General features: G+C 36.6%; 1 protein-coding gene across 3 annotated transcripts in view; it reads left to right on the top strand.

Moving 5' to 3' along the window:
* The window catches only part of slgA (proline dehydrogenase slgA), a 52,028-nt gene that overhangs the window by 21,913 nt on the left and 11,449 nt on the right, over window positions 1-18,666 (top strand). For all 3 annotated transcript variants that reach the window (XM_019058093.2, XM_019058099.2, XM_019058085.2), the window contains exons 2-9: window positions 9,984-10,192; window positions 11,771-11,835; window positions 13,194-13,355; window positions 14,305-14,369; window positions 15,465-15,640; window positions 16,465-16,639; window positions 17,072-17,182; window positions 17,722-17,853. In XM_019058093.2, coding sequence (XP_018913638.1) covers window positions 9,984-10,192; window positions 11,771-11,835; window positions 13,194-13,355; window positions 14,305-14,369; window positions 15,465-15,640; window positions 16,465-16,639; window positions 17,072-17,182; window positions 17,722-17,853 — 1,095 coding nt within the window. The remainder of the gene's footprint in view (window positions 1-9,983; window positions 10,193-11,770; window positions 11,836-13,193; window positions 13,356-14,304; window positions 14,370-15,464; window positions 15,641-16,464; window positions 16,640-17,071; window positions 17,183-17,721; window positions 17,854-18,666) is intronic.

The following is an 18,666-nucleotide window of genomic DNA, read 5'->3' as shown; positions in this document are numbered from 1 at the left end:
TTGAAAGCTTCCTTTAGTTTCCAGTATGATGCGCTCAAGTCCAGACCGCATCATTTGTTTCGCTGTCACTGGCTGATCGATACCTCGCAGTGAGACCCGCCTAATGAACAATCGAACCATTTATGCCAAAAAGAATTATATGCGGATGAATTAGATAAAAAAAAAACTGCGGAGCATTTGTACGTAGTTCTTTTTGTTTTAGCTCACTCGCCTACATTTCTTTTAGCTTAATCTGCCGTGCTAAGGAAGAATGCCGTATGAGCCTTCAGACGTTGCCAAGTTTCCGCCGATACAAACCGAATTTACTGGAAAAATTGTAATATTTTCCCCCAAAATTTTCAGACAATTTTGTTCGAAATTTTTCTAAAATCTCTGAAAATTTCAAATAAAAAAGTGCAAGAATGCCGTCAAAAATACACGTTTTTTCAAGGGAAATTTGACAACTCTCGAATGTTCATACAGGCGTTTTTCCTCAGCACGGCAGAAATAACGTCCAATCAAACGTCCAAAAATAGTTAAGAAGATTTGTCAAAGGCGTGAACAAAAGTACGAGCCTTCCTGCAATCGATAGCATTTATCGCTTGAGCTATCGATTCTCGATCGTCAGCCCTAATTTGGTCAATTATTTTGAATTATAGCGTGTGAAGGTTGGTTTACATTGACACCGTCCACTCTGTAACTCCACGCTCGTGCCACTGTCGAGAGATGCCAACTCGTTCCATTAGTATCGGTTAATGACACTAACGCGTTTTCAAAGCATATCGATGGCTTAAGTACGAAACCACGTATCTCCATTGCGGTGTCGCAAAATCTCCGCTCTAGTTTATTTTCTCGCACAGGAACGAATCAGCTTTTTACCTAGGTTGAAATTTATTGAGAATATTCTGCCAGCAGCGAAGAAAAATCAAGGAATTTTTCAATAAATTACGTTGACTAGTTTTGCAAGGGATTTGTAAAGTATGAGCGGAAGTCTGCAACGTCATAAACGGAATAAGTTTGGTTAATACGGGAAGTAAATCGAAAAATAACCCGAGCCGTCGCTTGACTCTGGGGTTTTCCATTGTTTTTTGCGCTAAAGTCACCGCAAACTTTAGCAAAATCAAGACAAAATTAGGGTTGGTCTGTGTTGCACTTATTTTATTAACCAAAAGTAACACAAGAACACAAATATTTTTATCGGTATGTGTCTCGATATCTGGTGTCGCGACTCACGCGACTCCGATAATGTCGTGTCTCCGCAGTCGAGACCTGGCGCGAAGCGGCAATAACCTTGTCTCTTGTTTCGCACGGAAAAACACGAAGTAATCACGAAGCTTCGTTCCCGATCATCGTCCGTTCAAAAGCTCGTGTGTTTCATCGAATCGACATGAGAAACCCGGCGCTTGCTTTTTCGATCATGCGGCGGAAGAGCGCGATCATATTCATGTAGAATGTTGCTATGGTGTCCCATCAAAAATAGGAGGTGCAAGCAACTATTTTGAGAAAACTCAACATTCAAATTCAACGGTGGTTGGGTTTCATTCGGTGAAGTATACATAAATTGGAGTGTCGACCAAATTTTTTCTATAGTCACAATCCAATATCTGGAGTTCATAGAATTCAGTCAGAAGCGTAAAAGCTCTCTCCCTGAACATTCCTAGCTAAAACTAATTTTGACCGTATTCGAGGTGTAAAAAGGAGGTCAGTAATGACACAGTGACAAAGAATAAGAATAATTTTTTGTGGAAGTCAGTAGATATATTTTAAGGCGCAGACCCCATAAGGATTAGACCTGATATTTGATTTTTCATTGTTGATCATCTGAAGCGCGGAATTTTCAATTTTTCCACGATATTTTTTTCTATCCGTAGAATTTGTTTTTCATTTCGATTTAAGAATTTTAAAAACGCGTGAGAAATTTTCCGTCCAAAAAGTTCCGTACAGTTTCGTTGCCAACAATAGATCTCAGTGAACAACTTGCTCAGTATAATTTCGTCAAGTGCGACGCTTGAAACACATGTGAGTGACAAATTTACTAGGTCTAATTTTCATAGCATATTTTAGGTCTAATCCTCATGGGATATGAGCCTCTAAACATATCTACTGAAGTCACAAACATTGTAATCCGAGGCATTCTATAAGAGTGTCCGTAGTCAAAGCAGGAATGCATTATTAGTCGCAGAGACTATTCTAAAAAAGACAAGCACTTCCGCCAAAATGATGTCAAAATGGTTCATCGTTAAGGGTAGATACCAATTATTTTCACTGCGTTGGTGGTCGGTCAGTTAAAATATGTTGTTTGATGGGCCTGTAGGCCTCGTCAAGTCTCGATCCTTCAATTAATTTAGTATGCTGCTTTAAAACTTTTAGCGGTCAACTATACGGCAACTAATTCTGAGAATTGTATTCGCCCTCGAGCAGCAATAACAAAGTACGAAAGAAGCACTTTTAAGAGTCATGAGAAGTGTGAACAAATTTAATATCAGGCACATGCTCTCATTTTCCCGAAAGTTTTCGCCTTGACTCTTCGGGGAGAGAGAGGCGAGCTTATGAATTAGTTTTCAATAGCTCCAAAGTCTAACCGGGTTAAAATGCGCGACGGAAACCGACTTATCCTTCAGTTTGGTGGGTATGCAATTTGAGCTACCCTCGAGTCGAAATTGTTGTATCACGCATTTCGCTCACGACGCGGCGGCTCAGCGTATAAGCAGATAAAATGCAGTGGAACTTGTCACAAACCAATACCATCTGTTTCCACTTTACTAATTCAAAACTTGTTTCGACTCATTCGATAAATTTTTATCAAATTTCTGGTTTTCTAACGACTCAATGTACAGTTTTCAATAGCTCAATTCTAGGTTGTTTTAGCAGAATTGAATTTTTAAATCAACCCATTTAAAAAAAAAACCCGAGAATATATGCCGATTTTACAAATAGATTAAAAAATTAAAAAAATATTGGCTAAAAGCAAGTCGTTTCAGTAATGCCATAATTATTTCCTCCCTTTTATCTTTTCGACGACATCTTTTTTTATCTCTCTAGTTCACCTCCTTCATCTTTTTCTCTCATCTTTTCTAGATTTTTTTCATCTTTCTTAGACTTTATTTTGTTCAAACACGTAAGCCTCTTTCGCTGTTGCAATACCGTTCTTGTCCTCGCAACCATTTTCTTTAAAAATTACCCATTCCTCCAACACTTTTATTTCGTTGTCATTGCCTGGCAGCTCTTTTTACGTTTCAAATTTTCTCCGCACTCAGCAGATATCGTCGCTCACCGATCGTCAAGCGCGGGAACGTAATTTCGTTGCGTAATTGTTCAGTAATTTCAGAGCGATAGCGAATTAGCTCATCCGCTGTCGCACCTGTTCGGTATGATGGCGCCCCCAGTTTTAATTTCCCTTGACCCTCAGACAATTTACGAGCCACCTGATTAAAGACTGGAAGAAAGAAAAATTTCAGCCATCGCTGTTGTCCCTCCCATGCCGCCTTCGCCAAGTTTTGGGCTCCACCAAAACCCTTTCACTATCGCCATCTTGCAAGTTTTACAGCATCGGATGTGTAGATGGCTATACTGCCGTGCCAAGGAAGAACGCCGTATGAACCTTCAGACATTGCCACATTTCCTCCAATAAAGACCGAATTTATTGGAAAAATTTTGAATGTTCTTCTTCAACTTTTTCTGAAAAATTTGTTCGCAATTTTATCTAAAATGTCTGAAAATTTCAAGAAAAAATACGCATAACCTTTCTCATAAACACATGTTTTATCCGGGGCGATTTAGCAACTCTCGAATGTGCATGCAGCGTTCTTCCTTAGCATGGCAGTATAGTCGAAAATGCGTAACTCCAATTACGACGTTGCTAAGCTTTCCTCATTTTTCATCTTTTTGACCGAGTTTTTGAAAACCGATTTCTTGAAATTTCCCGTAAAAAAAAAATGAAGCACTATTAAAGATGTTGATACGTTGGAATGGCGACACTCATTTGGATTGCATTTTGCAAAAAGGAACCACTAGCATTGCAATGATGCTAAGATCGTGCAACTTCATCTTTTGCAATAAAATTGCGGAAATCGTGAAAAACTATGAAATTTAGATGGTAATTTTTGTCTGAAATTTGCCGTTTTTAGCGAGTAATATAGAAACTATCAATGGATAATCGAGTTTTTCCTCCAAGACAAAAGAAGTTGCACAATCTTAACAACATTGCAATGCTAGTGGTTCCTTTTTGCAAAATGCAATCCATTTTTTTATTTGAGCCGTCGACATTCTACTCAGTAGAAATTTGTCAAATACTAAACGTACGCGCACTCGTAAAGTGCTCGTCGCATTCTCCTTTTTTTTCAAACTAATGAACTATACTACAAAAATTAAACAAATTAATGTAAAAGTAAAGGAAATAGGAAACAGAAGGTTACGGTATGTCTTCTGTCGATAGTTTTGCTACTTATCGTTAGACATGATCATGCTCTGTTCGAATATCTGCACAGGAAGAATAAGAATTTAAGAAACTCTCAGACTAATAAGCATATCCAGAGAAAATTGCTTCAATTAGGAAACTATCAGAATAATCAATGAATTTGGTCTATAAATCCCTTCATTATACTCGTGTGTAAGAATCTCATCCGTCTGTTTTTTCCCCTATAAAATCGGCATTGGAAAACTTACTTGGACTTCTCAAAAAAGTAGAAAAAACTCGGCGTCCTCCCTTCCCTGCGTTATTCTCTTATTATTAAAAATAACTTTACTTTCATTTGTAATTTATAAAGAAACACTTTCACTGGCAAAGCTAATGATGAATGGTCTTCTCTCATAAATAAAACAAGGAAACATTTTGAGTGAAAGTTATAAGATGTTGCATTGCAGGCAGCAGGTTATCGACCGACACCGTCATCAGCTTGTGCGTACATCGTAACAGGATAATCAATTTTTTTTTTCTTTTTCTTTCTTTTTGTAGCAAAGTAGGGATAGTAATTTCGACGGCTGAAAAGTATGATTAAGCTATGCGTCAGAATAGCTGAATATTAAAAAAAAAACGGAATTTTTTTGTTCGGGATGTTGACTGCATGAGGTTAATCGGGAAAAATAGGAAGATGGGAAAAGGTCAGGTTCTGACTGCGTGACGCCCACCTCTGTTGTCGTATTTTCAAGCAACTTCCGCATCACGCTGCCGTGCCTCTGTTACGTAACGTAACACTTCCATCGCGTGATATCCGAATCTTACATCAAATAATTAAACCCTCGAAAACTAAATTGGGGTGCTTTTTCACAAATTTTTCATGAAAGAATTGAAAATAAAATGTAAAAGAAATTAGGTTTTAATTTTATATAATTAAAAATGATCAAAATTGTTTCGATGTAAGAGCGTATTCGAAAGAGCGCTCCTTTCTCACTGTAATATCAATCGAAAATCATGGGTCGTCGTGGAGGAATCTGGAGAGTATTTAAATGTATGGATCATATTCGATACATCAAGCAGGTGAGATTGTATTGATATTGATTGGTTCAACATGTAAACATAACCTCAAAAATCATTCGATCACTTTGAGGGAACGGGTTTTTTGTGATAGATTTTTGATTCTTATGAGTATAAAATGGCCGTACAGAGTGAAATTGGTAGGAGTATCCTCATTTCTAGCTTTTAAAATAAAGCCTTCTTAAATCCTAAAATTTTTGTTTGAGGTTATGTTCTGTTGTTTGAACCGAACGATACATCGAACCACTGACAAATACGATCTATTAAACATTAAATTCACGCTTTATTGGTCTCTCAATTTTTCAAACCTACGAAGAATATTCTTTTTGAGGCAGTTCCTAGCGTGTCATGACATTTACCTTGTATCTACGTTCTACGTACTTATTAAAATAATGACGAAAACCTTGAATGGAGAGGTAATCTCCGTATCGCAACTGCCATTGTTTCAATGTTTCATACATGCAATGTGCAATGATAAAGCCCGCTTGAGCCAATTTTGTTATTTTCTACGGGATTTCGTTCATGGCGAAACCTAGTAGGGATGGAGTTTTCCTCATGCAGCTGATTCGCGTGGACCTAGAAAAAATTGACACAAAATAATGATGAAAAATAATCAGGGGCACCACCGCTCCAATCAGGGTGTCTAGCAAGTAAGGAAATCAAGAATACCGCGAATAATTTGGGAATTTTTTTGACATCTAGGAAAACCCGGACAAACGCCCTAAAATTCGCGGAAAATGTGAAAGTCATTGAATTTTTTGTGGAACCACCAAAAATTCACTTTCATGTCTGGAAAATCGGAGAATTTCACAGAAATATCATTACACCTATTTCTTTCGGAGAATTTCTGATAATTAGGGATTTTTTTTCATTTTGTTCGTGGACCTCATTAACCTACGAGGGAATTTTTCTTTGCCAAATGCTAGACGCCTTATCACGTGAGGTAATTACTTAGTGTCATTGGACTACATTTTGAGATTGGGAACTACAATTTTTGGCTGAGTTCAGAAACAACGCATGTGGCATTAGTTTCCCTATGCACACAAGCGTTTTTACAGAAAAGTCAGAAATTTTAGCTCCTTATCGCAAAAAGTCGTCTAATTAGGAGGTTATAGGTGTGTCATGAGGTCGTTTATAGGTGCCGAGCAAAAGTGTAATTTTGAGACTTCATCAAGAGTACAGGATTGCGTCTGCGTGAAGTTCTTTAAGAAACACACCTTGATACCTGTGTTGACTTTAAGAACGCAATAAAAATACCGAAGCAGCTTGTTATCATTTGTGAATTTTGACCAAATGTGAGTGGTTATGTTTTACAGTCATTTTCCCTCAACATCCTATAAATAAACTGTCGGCGTCGGCCCGCGCCCAAAACAGCGTTGCCTAAAAACACCGGAAAGCATCCAGTTTCTCGGGCGTGACAAGCATCGTTCGGCAACGGTGCCCAAAATCCCATTGTTAGATGATTGGCCCATGAATCCGCGGCTATTTCAAGTGAAGCATTCGTCGCGTCACGAGGCTCCTCAATGAAGCCCCCCCCCCCCCCCCTCGAGTCAGTTCCTCTTCAAAAGTAAACATCGATTTTCATCTTTCAAAAATACCCTGCGCATCCTTCGAAAATATTTTCAAAATTGCGGCAATATTTCGTACATGATATCGTTGAAAAATCTTTTTGACAAGACTTTTCAACGAATTTTTGAACATGGGAAGGTGTAAAAATATTTTCAAAAGAACATTGCAAAATTTTTGTATAGGTAAGTATGTTTCTCAATACAACGTTGCACGTCGTAATATATACGTAAATGTAACGGGGAGAAGAATGAATCCAGCACGGTTGCAGTGTTCTACGTACGATTTAACATTAACTTTCGTTCCCTATTCGAAAATTGCGTCAAGGTGCTCCAAAGTTTTGAGGATTTTCTTTGGTCTGAAGTAATCCTTGCAGGGTGTCTACCAAAAGTCCCCAATGTTCCCGATTATCCCCAATTTTGGAAGGGTGTCTCCGACTGTCCCCGATATCCCCGAAAGTCCCCAATTTTCTTGTTCAGGTCCCTAAAAAATGACAAAAATTGTCCTAAATACTAGCATTTTCAAATTTTCCCGCCAGCCGCGGCGGCGCGGTATAACCAGGAATAAAAAAAACTAGTGTTGCTTGCTTCGTATGTTCTCATCGGTTCATCATCGTGACTTGGACAATTAGTCGTATAAAAAAACGTCTTTTAACGTTTTAACTATCTCCCTTTCGCTTACTATTTCGGGGAAAAAAAGTCCCCGATTTTCTTGAAAAAACACCCCTTAAAGTCCCCGCAAGCCCTCGATTTTGGTTTTTTATAACTGGTAGACGCCCTGCCTTGACAACTCACTTTAATTTTTTTTTTTTTTTTTTTTTTTCTAAAGAACGTAATTTTAAAGTGTGAATAAAATTGATCGTATTCTGTGGTTGATCAAACTCCAAACCCTGGCCCGGGAGTGCTAGAGTCTGTTTACACGTTGCGAAAATTTTCGAGCCATAATAGTGAACCTATCCTTTTTTTCCTCTTCTTTTTTTCTAGGACTTGAGCTTATCATTTAAGCTGTTTTCAAACAAATGACGCCCGGCAGAGGTAATTAAGACCGCGGCAAATTTCGTCCCGACAGTGCCGTGTTAAGGAAAAACGTCGTATGAACATTCGAGGGTTGCCAAATTTCTCTTGCTCAAACATGTATTTTTGACGAAACTTATGCCTATTTTTCCTTGAAATTTTCAGAAATTTTAGATTGAATTGCGTACAAAATTGCCTGAACATTTTGGGAAAAAATTTTCACAATTTTACACGGATATTGGTATTTTATCGGAGGAATTTTGGCAACGCCTACAGGCTCGTACGGCGTTTTTCCTGAGCAGGGCAGAATAGGGAATAGGCGCATTACCGTGACAAGTCTGTTGCCCTCTTCGCCAGACAGTAAGCGGCCGGCTTTCGGCCAGTCCGCGAACACCTGAACCTGATGCATAATTCATATTTCCAGGAGAGTTTTTTTCCGATACTTTTTCGTTTTTCTCTCCTTTTTTCTCAAAGCGCCGCCATAGCCTCGGCTTACTGCTCAGAGAAGCCTATAAGTTAGCATGGCCGCAGTTCAAGGAGAACAAAAGGGCACAAGACAATTTGATCGACCTCATCTATTTTGAGAGTTGAGAAAGAAAAAAGACCTAAGTCGGTTGGATTAAGCTATAGTCATTGCCGCGACGCTATGCAGGCTTTTGTCAATGAGTTAGAGTGCGTTCCATTCATGTAGACGGGAAATTGGACTACATTTTGCAATTCGGACCTCAATTTCTGGCTCATCTGTAAGAACACCTATGTGCATAGGGAAACTAATGGCACATACGTTGTTTCCAAACTGAGCCAGAAGTTGAAGTTCCAAATTTCAAAATGCAGTCCAATTATAGTCAATTTTAAACCGATTTGACACTGCTTCAACTGCAGCAAGGTAAATCTGCTTGAAGATTTTAAAACTTGTAACGTTGAAATTCGTGTTTTCAAGTCAAACTATCGACCACGGGGTACGCCCCCCCCCCCCCCCCCGACCGCTTCGCGGCCTAGGTGTCACGCGTTACGCGTTATCGATGTTTACGGCTGAACTTAAAAAACAAACTTCTCGATCGATGTTTTAGGTATCTTTGGGGTGTTAGTCCAGACCAGGGTGTCTGCAAGTCCGGAATTTCCGGAAAGTTTGGAAAAAGTACTGATTTTTCAAGGGCGGCCCGGAAGCACTGAACAAGTGCGGAAATTTCGGTAGAAGGTTCAGAATTTTTTTCATTTTTGTCGCAATTTGAGCGGGAAATTTAAATTTTTGAAATTTCGTCAGTTGAAGGTACTGAAAAAGTACTGAATTTTTCTGTATAGTAGGTACTGAATTTCTTGAGAATGTACTGAAAAAGTATTGTAAAGGTACTGATTTTTGGCCAGCCTGTTTTAGTAGACACTCTGCCGGACTTACCGGAAATAGTACTGATTTTTTAAGTGCGGTCCGAAAGTACTGAAAAAGAGCGGAAATTCCGCAAGAAGGTCCGGAATTTTTCCTTCATACTGTGCGTGTTTTTTGATAATGCCTGGAAAGTATTGATTGAATTGAATTTGAATTTTATTTGAACCCCTGCGCGTTGATTCTCTGAGAAGCATTTGCCTGCAAGATTGCGATTGTGTTGTCAGTTAATCTTCAACCTACCAATGAAATTTTGTGTCTACGTCATTTTGGTCGCAATTTGATCGATTATTTCAAGTTTTCGAAATTTTTCGTATCTCGTCAAATAGAAGTCCTAAAAGAGTACTGAACTTTTCTGTTGAGGATGTACTCTTGGAAATATTTAACCTGGGAAATTCTTGGCAATGTTCGGAAAAAGTACTGTAAAAGTACTGATTTTTGGCCAGCCTGGTTTGGTAGACCACCTCTGACACTGAGCTAGGTAATTATTTTTTTTGACGGAAATAGTGTGCAGTATTATTTGATTGATACAAACTTTTCTGATGTAAGGGTTTTGTTTCTTTTGTTGCAGTTGATGAAGCTAGGGAAAGCTGTGTTTGGCGAGAAATTGTTCTGCCAGATCATGAAACTGACGTTTTATGGTCACTTCGTGGCCGGCGAGGATCAGTACAAGATCGTGCCCACCTTGCAGAGGCTACAGTCCTTTGGTGTGAAACCAATTCTCGATTACTCTGTAGAGGAGGATATCTCTCAGGAAGAGGCCGAACAACGAGAAGTAGAGTAAGAATTATTACATACTTTTTCTGCGTATATAGATTTAAATTTAATAAAGTCAAACGTTAAATTTCCTTAAATAGAGGTCCTGAAAGAGTACTGAACTTTTCTGTTGAGGACGTACTCTTGGAAATGTTTTTCCCGAGAATTTCGTGAAAATGTTCGAAAAAGTATTGTAAAAGTACTGATTTTTGGCCAGCCTGTTTTGGTAGACACCCTGAACCTTTAACACCAAACTAAAACGGGTAAGTTAACGTTAGAGACTGCCTACACTAGCCTTTCAACGACAGGTGAAAACTCCTTTTCGTAGAGGCTCCACCATTCAACCTCAGTTCTTACAAGTACCTACTTTTTTATCAGAATTAGCTGATGAGTTGCTATTCATCTGGAGAATACCGCCGTTCTGAGAAAAAACACCGTATGAACTTCGATAGTTGCCAAATTTCCCCGTATAAAATATGTATTTTTGAGGAAAGTCACACACGTTTTACTTTGAAGTTTTCAGATATTTTAGATCAAATTGCGAAAAAAACTGTCTTAAAAATTGGAAGAAAAATATCCAAAATTTTCCAAGTGAATTCACTTTTTATTGATGGCAATCTGACAACGTCTCTTGGTACATACGACTTTCTTCCTTGGCACGGCAGAATAAGCCTTGTTTTTTTGACTGAACAGGCATCATAGTCCAACGGGCACTGCATTCTCACCCGTAAGGAAGAAGATATCATAAGTATTACTGCTCATTTAAAAAAAAAAAAAAAAAAAAAAAACCAGAAGTATGTCCCTCTAAGGGAATAATATGCAAGAAAATCAAGGGACTTCTTGAAAAAGAAATTACCTCTCGGAAGTGAAATTCTTCTTCTCTCAACTTCAAAATGAAAAAGTTTTTAAATTGATGGGCCAAGTTGATTTGGCTTCAACAAATTATATCGATGACCAAAATGCGAAACCACATATCTTAATTGCAATCTTCTAAAACCTCCGCTTCAATTGTATTTTTTCGAAGAGAAACACGCCATCTTTATGACTATTTGTAATTCATACAGAATATGTCTTTAGTTGTCAAGAAATTACGATGTCTAGTTCTCCAAAGAAGAAATAAAATATGATTGGAAATCTGTAACATCGCAAACGGAGGTATATGGTTTCGCGCACTTTGGCCATCGATATAAAAGATGAAATCGTTGAGTTTATTTATCTTGGGAGATCTTTTCCTTTGAATTTATAGGAAGATGAGAGGTTATCCTGGTTTCTCATCTATGAATTTTTCCGTGTAAATTAAGTAAAATCAGGGAAATATCACGGAGTGAAAAAATCAAGGATTCTAGACACCATGTTCAAAACGAAGTCATCAAAACGATGTACCCAAACTCTCTTCAAATTTGAGAACTTAGTTAACTCTCAGGAGAGGTATTCAGACCAATAATAATTTGGCATACTCTCAGTGGATGACAATTTTTGAAAGCGAGCCTTAGTTGGCTGTATTGTACTTTTGAATTTCACCTGCAGGAGTTCTTCAGTAATAATATTGTATTATATGGATTGAATATTGCTGTGATTCTAACTTTTTATTTTTGTTTACAGTGCCAGTTTATCAGAGGTTGAAAAAAAAGAAGCTTCAAGTGGAGTTAAAGCGAAACCAGATGAAGGTAAACTTTCTCTTTAATGCTGATCATTTCCATCTTTTTTATCCTTCATTTATCTATTTATCAAAGAAGTCGCCTAAAAGTTTAAAATTTATTTAAAGCTCTAGTGATCCATGGACTGTATGACTTAATGTTTGACTGTATGTAACATTTATTTGGGGGTGCTGGTGGAATTATTTCGACAGTGTTGAATTATGTAGATGCGCTCTTTGCTTGACTGTGAGGATTGTATATCTTTTATAACACTCATTGATTCCAAGTTCCTCGGGCACAAAAAATGATTTACTTAGGAGTGAGAAATTGTGCTGTCAAATCAAGGTGAAAGAAGTTTAATCAGTTTAACCCCCAAAATTTATATGAAGTATTTTACAATGAGCGTGGAGGAAAATGATTTTTTTAAAGGATTAGTCAAATTATTTTCATCGGTCTTAAGATCCTAAATTTAGAAAACTATTCATCAAGAAGAATTGGTAGGTAGTATGTTATTCAAGAAATAATGTTTTATTAATTTCAAAAATTGTTTATTTAGATATATCATTAATTTATAGCAGGATGAAGTACCTAAATCTCAGATTGATATCAAGAACTCAAATTTTTTCCGTCAAGAATTGCGCAAATATCCTCTTTGCCCTTCTCTTTATTCTGAGGATTCCTTACCTTCCCTTTCCTCAGTTTTCGCTGTGTAAGGAAACAAGGGAAAGAACAACACCGTGCTCTGTTTCAGAGTTCTTGAGCCTTTGTGGAAGGGAGATGGTGGAAAACTAACATTGCCGCTGTGGAGATTTTTGCTTGTTTTCCTGCTCATCAGCCTTTGAAAATTCTGGAAAAGAGTACCAATGGATATTAGTACTGAGCAATCCGGATGTCGTAAGTTTCACATAATTTGGTGCAAGAGAAATGGACCACATTTTTCCATAAGGAACTCCTATTTCTTGCTCATTTTAGAAACAGTATGTGTGTCACAAGTTTCTCTATGCGGAAAGGTGCTTCTACGGATGAGCCAGAAAAAGTAGTTCGTCATTGCAAAATGCAGTCAAAGTAATTTTGAGCACGTTACTTTTATTTCCACAAAGCTGTTAAGAAGTCTCTCTCATTCTTAACTTCTTCTCTGTCCAAATTAATTTTGGTGGGTGCTGAGAAATCACAGTGAAAATGTATTTATTGACAGATGAACTGTACTTTCTCCAATATCATTTTCATAAACTAATCATTAGATTCTTTAGGAGTATCGTTTTATTTTTATCTCACTTGTCTTTTGTTCAAGTTGAAAAATTATCCTGGCTATTCAGCTCTAGTTTGAGGATATACTGTGCTTCCGTTTTATGGAGTTCTTATTTTTCAATTATGTTTTCTGTTTACAGCTGCAGAAGTTTTAGGCGCACCTCTACCCCAATACCACGTGGACAAAAACTTTGCCGACAGAAGGTATAAAGTGGCTAGTGCTCGAACGTATTTCTACTTGAATGAAGCGACTTGCGAACGAAATGTCGAAACGTTCCAGAATTGTCTCCATGCTGTTGCAAGTTAGTAGATAAAGTGTTTTCATTTAACCATAAAAAATCAGTGATGCTTGAGATACACTGCAGTTTTGTAAGCAACACAAGAATTTTTGGGAAAACAAAAAAACTAAAATACAAGTGAAAATGATGTTTAATTCTTTGGTGAATGCGAACATCTAGTTAATTTAATTTACTCCCCCCCCTTTTTAAAAAAAATGTCCGTTTCGTTTTAGCCAACATCATCTCTTACTCATGACATCTCAGTGCTTTTTTTTATTTTTCTTTTTAACTGTTGTTTGCCATTTACTCCTGCAAGTACATTTTTTTTGGTACTTATTTTTATTTATCTAAAGCTGAATGGAATTGCTGTGATGCATGTTATGGCCGCTTCACAGACCTCTCTCGTGTTTTAATCATGAGAGAAGCTAGGGTCAGTGACTGGTGCCAAAAAAATATATTTTAAGATTGACTGAAGATGCAATAGCTCATTAGCCTCCCTCCGTCACCCCCTCTCATTTATATTTTTGTGTTTTTTTGTCTTAACTCTCTTTCAATAAAATCTTCTTTTGCGCTCATATATACGTTTGTTCCTGCGTATTTCAGTCATTGTAAAACCATTATGCTATTTATTGGAGTTTTAACAATTCGTTTACTCTCTCCCCTCTCCCCTCTTTGTCCCTCTTTCTCTTTCTTTAAAATTTAATCAGCTGGCAATTACATTCCTCAAATGCTTGAAGGTGATTCTAATTCTCTGTAAAGTGCGTTTAACGTTAAATTGTAGGACTATTGCCTTGTCTGTGATAACATTTACCACATTTTCACGAAAGTCTACCAATATTGAAAGATAACTATTGTCATTCAATGCTCCAATTTTATTTTCAAGTAATGAATAAGTAGAAACATTTCAGATGGACAGAAACTTTCTTTCCTTCCGTGTATGAATATTTAAGAGGCATTTTTCTCTCTTTTTCAGATGCCACATACGGAACAGGAATTACAGCCATCAAACTAACTGCTCTTGGCAGGCCTCAGCTGCTGGTAAGGCTCTCTGTATTATTGGACTCTCCCAGTTTACCTGTCCTATTTTGTCATAGCTAACAAGGTGTCTAGCAACGGGGAAAACCGGAAAATTAGTATTGGACTCTCCCAGTTTACCTATCCTATTTTGTCATAGCTAACAAGGTGTCTAGCAACGGGGAAAACCGGAAAATGTTAGGAAATTTTTTTATTGTGTCAGGAACATCAAGGAAAAGGTCAGGGAATCCGCAAAAATTCGGCATGTCAGAGAATTTTATTTTGCAAGCGATTTTCATGTCTGGGAAATGTCAGGAAAATTGAAAATCATGAATTTTGTGGAAAGTGTTTTCCTGAACTATACTCTTGCAAAAATTTCTATCAAAATTTTTACCTGAATTTTGGCTGATGTTTTTTAAATTTCAAAAATGATGCAAAAATATCTTGCTTCAGTTTAGGCACCTTACTATATTTTGCTCTATTTATGACATTATATTCCTAAAACATGAAAAACATTCTCACTTACATGTAATCAGTTCAACCAAGTCGAAAAATTAGGTATATTTTCCCCATTTGTCAGGGAATTTTAAAAATTTTCCCAGTTTTTTGGCTTTTTTTGTCAGGGAATTTTTTTAAAAAAACTGCTAGACATCCTGGCAAAGAAAAAATCCTAGACATCGGGCTGAAAAATAAGAAATTCTTATAGAGAGGTCTGTAAGTCCTCCTTGAGGACTGTTTATGACACACAATGCTGAAAATTAGATGTTTGACTCCGCAAAAAAAAAGTCAGGCGATTTTTTTCTCGTAAACACGGAAAGTCTAGCAATGGATTAAATTTTTCATTTTTGACATAATTTTTCTCTCTCTCTCCTCCTTTCTGTTCTACTAGTAAATGTGGTTTGGATAAATCCTTGGGTGGTCGTTTGAATACATTTTTAAGATGGTCTCATATTACAATATGGAGTGAGATGCCAAGGAACTGGAAATTCAGTGTCACGCAAAATTAAGATGGCCTTTGATCTCGTCATTTTTTTGGTTGTCTATCATTTGGTTTATGTTTCAAGCGCTAGCTTCATTCTCCTTTTACAATCAAGTGATCTTTTTCTTTCTTTCCTCTAGTTGCAACTGTCAGAGGTAATTATGCGCGCTCGTAACTTTGTAACTGAAGTTATGGGAGGAAGAGGTAATGTGATTGGGCAGAATTTGAGCAAAGATGACCTCATTAAGAAATTGAAAGAAAGAGGAATCCAAGACACGGAGAAATTCCTTGAAAAAGTTGTTGTTGATGCTCAAGGGTAAGTTCACTCCTCCAATTTTTATCCTTTTTCCTATTTTTTAGAAAATTAGAAAAAGACCCTCACTCAATTTCGAAAAAGTACCTGTGGAGTTGGATGATTCCAAAGGTGGATTTACTCTTTGCTCAAAATTGAAAGTTTTTACATCAAGTGTCTTTATTGTTGTTCAGGAAGGATATAGTAGATGGTTGTAGTCATTAGAAAACCCAACGGCTCTGCTAGACTCTAGGTCAAGATATATCAGTAGTTTTTCTCAGTTGTGATATCTTTTGAATGTTTTAAATTCTTTATTAAAAGATTAATTTTGTCTCCATAACTACTCCTTTTGCTGAATCAAGTTAGATCAGAATCACTGTTGCAAAATGGGACTTCAGCCTCAGGTTGAAATTCTCTTCAACTGGATCAGATGTTGTCAAATGCGGATGTCATTGCTGAAACATAAGAAACAATAATAAAAAAATTATTATAACAGGTTTTTTTACTTTTTTTTATAAACAGAAAAATAGAAATAGAAAAGTTTAAAAAATGAAGGAAAGTAACACATCTGATCAAGCTAAATTGTATAAATGGAATGAATAAGTAGTGAGTGTTAAACTATACCTGTGCTAATTCGTAATTTGACATTACAGTAAAGAAGATTGGTCATATCTTCCAATGGCATTGCCCGCGATGTTGTGTGAACATCCTAGCCTTTAATTTGAGAAGTGTTTTACACCCGTTTTGTTCAGTACAATGTGAGGTTATTAAAAGTTGAGGAATGCACTGCTTGTTAGCATCATTGAATTTGAATACCTGTACTTATTGATACTTCCAATGTTATACAGAGTTATCCATCTTTTCCCCTGGAGTGGATTGATCGATGAAAATTTTGGTTTGAGTGAAACATTCCGTGTTCCAAGCTTAAAAGAAGGTCGCATGGTCAGATTATTGTCTCAGCTCTCTCAAAAGGAAGAAGAAATGTTCCGCAACATGGTGCGAAGGTTGAACACTCTAGTGCGGGTAAGTTTTTTGAAGATATATTTTTTATCTGATGTAAGTTAATGAGACCTGATATCTGCTATAAAGCATCAATATCTTTCAAAAAAGTTGAGTGCTAGTATCACACATACATTCCAGGTGTTGTGCGTGTCATATGAGTAAAATATGCAAGGGATCATCTGTAAATAACTGATGATAGGTTTTTCAAAGTTTTTCATTTAGTGTGTGTGAGTGAATATACATTTTTAAAATTTTAAACTTGACCAATTCGTTTGTTATCTCCCTCCTTTTGTATATATTTTATGGTTAACGATGCAAAAGATTGATTTGAATTAGGTGTTTACAGATTTATCATCAAATCTAATCCATAGCTCAATTACTCTCTCTCTCTCTGTTAAATGGCGGACAGAACAATTGTGCTCATAACAATAATTATCCATGTCTTTTTTCTAGACTGCTGAAGAGTTAGACGTACGCATAATGGTTGATGCTGAGCAAACTTACTTCCAACCAGCCATCTCTCGATTAACATTGGAATTGATGCAGAAGTACAACACTGAAAAGGTATGAACATTTTTGGAAGTCTTAGTTCTTCAGCACACTAGAACTTAGTTTTTTTTTTTTTTTTTTTTATCTATGAACGGTTCCTGAAGTTTTTCAGAATGTTCAGTTAAAGTGGAGAGAAACTTTTGTTGCCTCTGAGCTCTGACAGCCTTCATGGTACGGCTTTGAAAAGTCTTTGAATACTCTTCAATAATTTTTTTTTGAATTGTCTACATACTGAATAACTCAAATCCTAAAATTTTATCTGGATATATTTAAAAATGCTTAAACAAATTTCTAGGTTCCCGGAGACAATTTTCGAGAGAATTAGTGCTTTAATTTCTATCCTTTTCATCATTTCTCTGTTACTCTATCACTTTATCATATAAAACAGAGAATAAAAATTATAGCTACATTGAATTGCTTCTCTCAATGAACTGGCGAAGAACGTTTTTCAATTTTTGTCTCTAGAAAGAAAGTAATATTATAGGTTTCTTTGCTCCCAGTGCCTCTTTTTCATTTAAGTGTCAAAATTAAATTATTGGCTTTTTTTTTTACAGGCAATTGTATTTAATACATATCAGTGTTATCTTAGAGAGGCATACAATGAAGTCGTTACTGATCTCAATCAAGCCAAGCGACAGAAATTTTATTTTGGTGCTAAATTAGTACGAGGAGCATATATTGAACAGGTAAACTTTGATTTTGTATTCAAGACAATACTTAGTTTTTTCTTTTTCCAAGCTAGTTCATGGCATGTTAAGTTATCTGTAGCAACTCCGTGAATAGCGTCTAATCACAATCTTATTTTCCTGAATAATGACTGGCTATAGTTTTAATTTAAGTTTTACAACATTGGCCAGAAGCTTCTATAATTAAGAAATCATGGTACTTGTTAAGAAAAGCATTGAGCTTACAACTGATGTAATAGCATTTTAATAATTAACATATCGTTAATAACAATAGTTCATACAATTTTTTCAAAGGAATTCATCAACACTTCAGCCTCTCTTACCAGGAGCTCTCTTACATCCTTGAGGAATGACATAGCATCAGCATTTTTGACGAAAAGTTTTATTTTTAGTGGAAGAGCATGTTGTGACTGAATTGCTGAATATTTATCATTTATTATTGCTCTCAGAAATTTTCAGAGAGGTTTTGACGTTAGTAATATTTTCAGATCTAGAATTATAGTGATGGTTAAGGGATAAATCAGCTAGTTCAATAAGTGCATTAGTTATTAAAAAATGTATGCTCTCAAAAATATGCAGTGATGGTAACATAAATAGCCTAAGCTTAAACAACAGCAATTGTTTGCACCATGCACTTAAGTTTCTTTGCAAAATTTGCAAATCACATTCCAAACTTTTTAATTTCTGAGCGATGTTCCCCTGATACTTGAAACGAAGAAATATCTGTCACCATCTTTTTGCTCTGAGCTAGATTTGTATTTTCTTCGCGTTCAAGTAATTTTTTGGGTGTCTACTGTACAGAAAAATTATGTT

Source organism: Bemisia tabaci, chromosome 6 (assembly GCF_918797505.1).
Source record: "Bemisia tabaci chromosome 6, PGI_BMITA_v3".
NCBI classification, from domain to species: Eukaryota; Metazoa; Arthropoda; class Insecta; order Hemiptera; family Aleyrodidae; genus Bemisia; species Bemisia tabaci.
This window is presented reverse-complemented; position numbering and strand designations above follow the sequence as displayed.